At 42.9% G+C, this 8,945-nt stretch overlaps 1 protein-coding gene across 1 annotated transcript in view; it reads right to left on the bottom strand.

Moving 5' to 3' along the window:
- The window catches only part of ABHD5 (abhydrolase domain containing 5, lysophosphatidic acid acyltransferase), a 45,105-nt gene continuing 36,160 nt past the window's right edge, over positions 1 to 8,945 (bottom strand). Inside the window, exons 4-7 of the mRNA XM_065884596.1 lie at positions 8,190 to 8,344; positions 5,338 to 5,449; positions 948 to 1,134; positions 1 to 360 (exon numbers count right to left, since the gene is read on the bottom strand). Of these exons, the coding sequence (XP_065740668.1) occupies positions 271 to 360; positions 948 to 1,134; positions 5,338 to 5,449; positions 8,190 to 8,344 (544 nt within the window). The 3' untranslated portion in view covers positions 1 to 270. The remainder of the gene's footprint in view (positions 361 to 947; positions 1,135 to 5,337; positions 5,450 to 8,189; positions 8,345 to 8,945) is intronic.

The raw sequence follows: 8,945 nt of genomic DNA, 5'->3' as shown, positions 1-8,945 counted from the left end.
TACAGCAGATGGACAAATAACCTTTTATTAAAGCTACCAGATTTGGAGACTCTTGTACATGTTGATTTTGGAGAAAGGAAAGTCATTATTCTAGAAGGCACTACCTGGTTTAAATGTGCTAGCAGCTTCATAAAGAAAACATGGGGAAAGTACAGTCAAGAAGACTGCCTGGTTCTCATGTGAGATTCCTTACTCTCTGCATCGCAGACTGCAAATTATTGCTGAGGAACTGTATTACCCATGTGCATTTCCACGTCATCTGCAGTGTGTTCAGTCCACAGTGTCACAGATCTCCTTCACTTTCTGGTTAAAGTCTTCTGGTTGATCTGCATACACATAATGCCCTGCTCCGAGAATGGCCTAGGAAAGGAAAAGGAGTCAGATGGTCAGTGAGTAAAAGCATTTAATAAAACACAATGACACACACAAAGACACTTAGCAATGAAAGTGAGAACAACTATATATAAAACATAAAAGAAAAAGCAGTACTGATCTGTAGTAACTATTATATACTTCATTAAATAAAGGATCTGAGAATAAAGAGAAAATCCAGTGAACCTTACTAAAATTTTCATATGCAAAAATAACATTCTAAATTGACCTCTAATAGGGCCAACAGAAACACTGAACAAAGTAAGCATGTGCTGCCTCGGGAGGTGGTCGCAGTGCTATTGGACCTGTCTGTCCCTCTTTCAGTCTCTCCCACTGCGGAGATGCTGTGGCTCTAGGACAGACAAGGGCCTAAGAATGGGGATTCGCTGTCTGGACATGAAGATTTGTATGGGTCAAAGCCTGCCCCCGTCACAAGTGACAGCAGGTCTCTGACCAAAGCTGCAGGTAGAGCTTAGATGTGAAAGCACAGGGATGACCTGAAATCTCACTGAAAGCAAAGATAATAGAACAGACTTCACCTACAACTATAAGCCAAAAATAAACCACACACTTACTATAGTCTTCACATACGAATGTGGTCGTAATGACTGGATGCTGGTGCCAGAATTGCCATCTATGCAGGATCGGGCGCCATAGATCACCGAAACTGGAATGTCAGGGTGCATTTTACCAATTCGCTGCAGCATTGGTCTTTTTGCCCATCCATAAGGGACAGTCATATTTCTGAACGCAGTCTCACCACTGCGTTCAGAGGGAGAAAGGGAGAAAATCATATGTATGATTCTGGGGGATACGTAGGTATCACACTCCCACCTCTACCAAAACAGACTCATATTTAGCTTCTCCTCCTTTTAAGAAAAACCGCAGCTTACATAGAAAATAATTTACTAGGAAATGTAAGGAACAAACCCCACAGAAGTTATATGCTTTTGTTAGATAAACAAGGATGCTTTAAACTCTAAAAAAACTCAAAAAAATGATCATCTTCCGAATCAAAACATGCAACCCTAAGTCCCTATCATAAAACCATCAAATTTCCTGTGGGGATAGCTGAAATATGTTTTTTCACTCTAACTTATTTACAAGGCAGCTTTTCCACATGTTCATCACACCAGCATTTTACCTACAATGGCAAAACCAATACCAAGATAAGAACACATTCAGCTTAAGTATTCTTTGTGTATTGTTTATATTTAAATTTTTCTGCCTGTTATGATGTTTGCCATCTTTAAAAACCTTTCCGGCTGGGGAGAGACAGCCTCCTGGAGCTAGCCAATTTGTAGAGACAGCAAACGACTCAACTGGGACTGCCTTTATATGCAAACTAACCAATCCAGAGCTGCACTCTTCTGTCTGGCTTGCACATCCCCAGAGGCAATGTTCCTCTGCCTTAATCAGCCCAGGGCCAGACAACTAGAAACCACCCCTATATCTTAGTGCCCACTGAAATTACTCAACTAGCAAATCCTACACTGCCTGCCCTGCGCTGCCTTGCCTCTCCTGCAGAACCCAGTAAAGGCTCCTGCCTGGACTCTCCCTCACTCCTGTCTTCTGCCACCTGACCAAAATCTGGTGCGTCCCCCCGACCCTTCAAAGCATTCAGTGACCCCCTCTCTAGGACCTGTGAGTATACTAAACTTTGTTTTCCTGAACCTGTCCTATGTCTTCTCTCACGGCCACAGCTGACTGACTGTCGCATAAAATACAGAACATTTGGCTAACTCCTAGGACAGATCCATTCTGCCGTCATTTCTCTTCTTTCCTTGTACTAGGTGTGCTTCTGAATGGCCGTTTATGAATTCAAGTTCCACCACAAGAAAGGCAACAAACTAGGATTACACAGGCACACGTAATCATGAAATGTGAGTAGGTGAAGAACAAACCACTAAGACCATGCAGGAAAACAGATGATGTCCCTGGAACAGGCCACTAAAAATAGTTGAAACAAGTCAATGAAGTGTGTAGACCTAAACCATCACACCCAACTGCCTGGTGAGTCACAAAACATCAAACCCTTGGGGGACCCCCAAACCTCTCCAGCCTCCCTCACCTTTGGCAGAGAACCTCTAACCTACTTTATTAAAAAGACTGAGGCTACAGCTATACCTCAAGTGCTCTTAAGGCCTCAATATTTTTAATAAAGTAGGTGTACATATTCTCTGACAGAAGTGAGAGAGAAACAACAAAAAAAAAGTGAAGGAGGCTGTCTCTGCATCTCACCTCTCAGCCTTTCACCCAAGTTTCAGTCTTAGAAAGGAAGAGGTACCACTTTTATATTTTAAAGTATGGTCTATGGCTAGAATCATCTGAAGCATTTGTTAAAGATGTAGCCCAGAACTGCTGAATTAGAGTCTTAGAGACAGAGTTCAGGTACCACTTTCTTTTTTTTTTTTAATATTCAATGGTCTTCACTACAATTATTATTTTTTTTACATCTTTATTGGAGTATAATTGCTTTACAATGTTGTGTTAATTTCTGCTGTACAACGAAGTGAATCAGCTATATGCATACATATATCCCCATATCCCCTCCTTCTTGTGTCTCCCTCCCACCCTTCCTATCCCACCTCTCTAGGTGGTCACAAAGCACCGAGCTGATCTCCCTGTGCTATGCAGCTGCTTCCCACCAGCTATCTATTTTACACTGGGTAGTGTATATAAATCAACGCTACTCTCTCACTTCGTCCCAGCTTACCCCTCCCCCACCCCGTGTCCTCAAGTCCATTCTCTATGTCTTTGTCTTTATTCCTGTCCTGCCCCTAGGTTCTTCAGAACCATTTTTTTTAGATTCCATATATATGTGTTAGCATACAGTATTTGTTTTTCTCTTTCTGACTTACTTCACTCTGTATGATAGACTCTAGGTCCATCCACCTCACTACAAATAACTCAATTTCGTTTCTTTTTATGGCTGAGTAATATTCCTTTGTATATATGTGCCACATCTTCTTTTTCCATTCATCTGTCGATGGATACTTAGGTTGCTTCCATGTCTTGACTATTATAAATAGTGCTGCAGTGAACATTGTGGTACATGTCTCTTTTTGAATTATGGTTTTCTCAGGGTATACGTCCAGTAGTGAGATTGCTGGGTCATATGGTAGTTCTATTTTTGGTTTTTTAAGGAACCTCCATACTGTTCTCCATAGTGGCTGTATCAATTTACATTCCCACCAACAGTGCAAGAGGGTTCCCTTTTCTCCACACCCTCTCCAGCATTTATTGTTTGTAGATTTTTTGATGATGGCCATTCTGACTGGTGTGAGATGATATCTCATTGTAGTTTTGATTTGCATTTCTCTAATGATTAGTGATGTTGAGCATCCTTTCATGTGTTTGTGGGCAACCTGTATATCTTCTTTGGAGAAATGTCTATTTAGGTCTTCTGCCCAGTTTTGGATTGGGTTGTTTGTTTTTTTAATATTGAGCTACATGAGCTTTTTCTATATTTTGGAGATTAATTCTTTGTCCATTGATTCGTTTGCAAATATTTTCTCCCATTCTGAGGGTTGCCTTTTCATCTTGTTTATGGTTTCCTTTGCTGAGGCACCACATTTTTGACAAACTCCTCTAATAATTCTGGTACAGAACCCAGCACAAGAACTAGAGCTCTCATCATCATACTCCATTCTTGATCCTCTCCCTAATGACTGCAGGCTCTGTCTTGCAGGATCCTTCCAGCTCGTCAAGACTTTCAGGCTCTGTTTTCTCTACCGGTGCCTTGTACACAACATCCACAAGTAATTTAAAAAAAAAAGAAAAAGAAATACCTTTGCTTGGCCCTCTTGCTCCCTCTACTATGCTCTCTCTCACAATCACTGTCAAAATTCACGCAGACTCCCCTTCCCCTCGACCCTCACTTACTCCTCACCGCTGCAGCAGTGTTTCTCATGCTGACACACAGACTTGAAGAAGTGCTGAGTAAAAGAAGGGTGCAATCAGCAAATGAACTTGAAAATGCTGCCTAGTATCGCCCACGCACCTGGGAGATTCACAACCCTTCGGCTTGGGCTTTCCTGGTGGCACAGTGGTTAAGAATCCGCCTGCCAATGCAGGGGACACGGGTTCTAGCCCTGGTCTGGGAAGATCCCACATGCCGCGGAGCAGCTAAGCCCGTGTGCCACAACTACTGAGCCTGCGCTCTAGAGCCCACAAGCTACAGCTACTGAAGCCCGTGAGCCTAGAGTCCGTGCTCCACAACAAGAGAGGCTGCCGCAATGAGAGGCCCACGCACCACAACGAGGAGTAGCCCCCGCTTGCAACTAGAGAAAGCCCGCATGCAGCAATGAAGACCCAACACAACTGAAAATAAAAAACAAACAAACAACAACAACAAAAAACCTTTGGCTTAAAAAACGGTTCTAAGAAGATCCATGGTACAGAAAACCATTCTTGTTTAACCCAGAACTCCTTTTTTGTAGAACATTCACACTCATTTGGGAATGCTGCTTTATTTGAAATTCTTCTTTCTCTCTCAACTCTGACCACCTTAACAAGATGCCCAAGACCAAGACTTCCCTCAACTATCCATAGGCACCTTAGGGGAAGAAAGTATGTCTGGCTTTTGTTTTTGTTTTTCAGTACGCGGGCCTCTCACTGTTGTGGCCTCTCCCGTTGCGGAGCACAGGCTCCGGACACGCAGGCTCCGTGGCATGTGCGATCTTCCCCGACCGGGGCACGAACCCGTGTTCCCTGCATCGGCAGGCAGATTCTCAACCACTGTGCCCTGTCTGGCTTTTTAATCTCTCATCAGAATCCAGTACAATGTTTTACATAGTAGGTGCTCCATGAATAGATGAGTAAGTTAAGAAGTGTTAGTCATTTAACTACTTGTCCTTTTAAATTTAGTCATTTACATACTGATAAAAATCTCCTGTACTATTCATATATTTTCAAAAAATAGAAGTCTAAAACACAAACACAGTAAGTTTAGATAAACCTTACCTCGGAGTCTGGACATTACAGTGGTAAATGTATTCTGTCACAGTATCATCTGCAAACATTGAAGAATACTTCCGTTTGAAATCAGGCCTTAAACGCTGTACTAGACTTAAACCTATTTAATAGAAAACAAACATTTTAAATTATATGTATGTTTTAAATTATAATTTAATTTATATACAAATATAGAAGAGTTTAGTGTTTGCTTCTATAATGAGCACTACATGCTACATTACACATGTATTCAAATATGTATTTTAAGTGGAAAAAAGCACAGATCCTAGAAACTGCTCTCCTCAAGTTCCCTAAGGAAAGATTAAAATAAGAATAAAAGTCTGTCATACGTTGACTTACTAATATGCTTTAGGGGCTCAAAAACAGTTGCCTAAGACTTGTTTTTATAGGAAAATAAATTGTATTAAACAAGGGAGGTGAATAGGACAGCTCATACATAAAATTAACTTAATTTGTATTTCTTCCACAATTACAACACATTAGCATCTATATGAAGTGAATTGGTATATAAATATTTCTTGGGAAAATTAATTCAGAGTTTCTGCTTGGGACACTAGCAGAACTCCCTGCTAAGTCCATCCACAGTGGCTCTCACGGTCCCACCCCTGAGGTGAGAGGCAGGGTCAAGGCCCCCAAAGCAAAGAGGATGAAGAGCAGGAACTTTTGTCTGGTTACTGCTTTCCCTCGGGGACCCAGGGACTGGCCGGTTTCCCTCTCTGCTATCACCACCCAATACTCTAGCAAGATCTTACTTCTTCACTGGCCCTGCCTTCCCATCTCTGAAGGAATTACACAGCTCCACCAAGAATTCTCATGATGCAGTGGACATTCTGCATCACCCTCACCACCATGTGCAAACAACAATGGGAGGCAGAGGACATGGCTTTAAAGGGCCCCCCCTAGGCTTCCTCCCTCCCCCATCATTATCTCCTAGCTTCTTTTTACGCTTTACTTTTCCCATAACTGCTACCTGTGTAACTGTGACCAAGCAAAACCCACTTACATGTCAGGACGATAAAGCTCTTAAGCAGCTCATCAAAGGAGGACCAGGCACCTAAGAAGGCGTGGTTCTATTGGGGGGGGCGGTGAAAAGAGGCTACCTACACGAGTACTGAGGGCATGTAGTGTGGTCACCAATTCAGTCCCTGTGCCCTCTTCTCATTGCAGCAGTCCCGCTGCTCTCCCAAAGGGATGGCACTCAGGCAAGGGCGGGTGCAGGCCTGGACAGGGGGCAGCAGAATGTACAGTCACCTATGCAGCAGGTATTGCCTCACCCTCACCCACCCGCCACACCGCTACTCTTTTCTTGCTAAGAGAACCTGACTTTTGTGTATCATTTAGGCAGCAACGTTCCCAGGAAAGCAGGCCCCTCGCTCCAGCCCCTGGGAACAAATGATGATTGATCAGTCATAGAAATTTCTTCTTCTTTGCTAATGGAAGAACTAGGGGTGGGCAGAGACATAAGGAGAAGTCTGCTGGGGCTCCCAGGGAAGACGTCCTTCCCTGACAAAGAGCATCATGCTTTCCTTTCTTCTTGTTCAGAGAGCCTGTGAGATCATGCTTCCTGTCCTAGCAACCACTGAACAACTGTGAGGTAAAAGGTCAAGAGAATCACATACACAGACCCAAACCCTAACATCAAGGAGCTAGCTTTGGGAACAAATGCTAAAACCACCTGCTTCCAGACTGCTTGTTAAGGAAATAATAAAAGGCCTTCTGGTTTAAACCGCTGAGGTCTTCAGTCCCTTTCAGCCAAAAGCCCTCTTAACTGACACAAGCTGTAAGAGAAGGGAAGGCAGAGGTCCAGACCATCACCATCTGTGACAACGAGGGAAGGAAATTCCCTTGGCTGTGAGGCTGAGACAGAAGAGCTGAGGGCCAAATAACTTAAATCAGAGACTAAACTCAAAATATGACCAGAAACACAAATCAGGAGTCCCCCAAATCTTTGTGAGAAAGGATGACTTTTATCTTCTTAACACTCTGACATTACAGGGCAAGAAAGGAATCTGAGTAATGGTACCTGTTATCCCACGTTTATCGGTCAGGTCAGGCTTTGTGACCTGTCAGCTGGACATCACTAACTGGCCAAAGGCTCCTCAACAGGTCACTGGGGCTAGCAGATAAACTCCCATGCCTCGGGCTAGCAGGTAAACTTCCCCAAGACACTACTTGCTTGGCTTTTTTCAGAATGTTCAAGGTCACCTAACCTCATCCTTAGCATTTCCCACCTCTTCTGCTTGCTAATTATCTGTAATGTTTACAATATAAAGACCCTTTTTTAAAAAAATAAATTTATTTATTTTATTTTTGGCTGCGTTGGGTCTTCACTGCTGCGTACGGGCTTTTCTCTAGTTGCGGTGAGCAGGGGCTACTCTTCGTTGCGGTGTGCGGGCTTCTCACTGTGGCGGCTTCTCTTGTTGCGGAGCACGGGCTCTAGGCGCACAGGCTTCAGTAGTTGTGGCACGCAGGTTCAGCAGTTGTGGCTCATGGGCTCTGGAGCGCAGCCTCCGTAGTTGTGGAGCACAGGCTCAGTTGCTGTGGCATGTGGGATCTTTCTGGACCAGGGCTCGAACCTGTGTGCCCTGCATTGGCAGGCATATTCTTAACCACTGTACCACCAGGGAAGCCCTGAAGACTCCTTTTTAAAGAGAGGAGCCTGGTTTCATTCACCTTTATGCATGGACTGGTACTTTTTAGAGGAGGAGGAGAAAAAGTAAGGTTCAGTTTTTTTGTTTGTTTTTAAGATTTTAACTAACAATGGTGATCAGCAAATACTCCTCTATTGCTATGTATAAACATGTTGCTTTCCTAGGATACAGATACAAGCAAGCACTCACCAAAGGGTCCTGCAATCCTGAGGCTGGCTAAAGGGTTAAAGGGAGTCAATGCTGCTCCCAAGGCTCTGATCCAAATTGGAATTGGTCTCTCTTCATCAGCAAGGTGTGGTCGCTCAGGAAAACCCCAAGGCTCCACTAAAATGAGATGACTAACCCTGCATGGGAAAGAACAGACTTCAGATCATTTGGCAAATTCACCCTAGGACTATAAAGAAATTACACGATTTATAAAGTAAAAATAGAATGAACTTCCTTCAAAAACCTTGCATTAAAGAAAAAACTAATGACTGGACAGGTTACATCATGCTCTTATTATGCATAAATTGATGAGATTTGGTAGGATTTGAGAGTTGTTATGGTATAAAGAGGGCTTCATTTTTAATCTTTCTAAATGTGGAAAGTAACGGATGTGTGAAAGGGTATATGATAACTGTGGTTATTCTTGAGAAACAAGAAAAGACAGCATTTGTTGTTGTTTAAGCTACACTCTGGCAGATGATATAGATCACTGACCATTCAGAAAAATCCAATGGTTCCACGTATCTCATGGTTGACACTGCAGAAATGACTGGAGATTAATATTACACTCATAAAATGGCTTCGGACACCAACAATAGTTATCTCCTATGAACCAAATCATTCTAAAAATTTATGAGGCATTAGCACTTTAGGTGGATTCAAAAGAACTTTGAATGAACGTTTGACAAACATGAAGATAATGTAACAATATGGGCTGAAATTATACCCTTAGTTTGG

The sequence above is a fragment of the Phocoena phocoena genome, chromosome 10 (genome assembly GCF_963924675.1).
Source record: "Phocoena phocoena chromosome 10, mPhoPho1.1, whole genome shotgun sequence".
NCBI lineage: Eukaryota > Metazoa > Chordata > Mammalia > Artiodactyla > Phocoenidae > Phocoena > Phocoena phocoena.
Note: the sequence above shows the minus strand (reverse complement) of the source record. Positions and strands in the feature narration are given on the sequence as shown.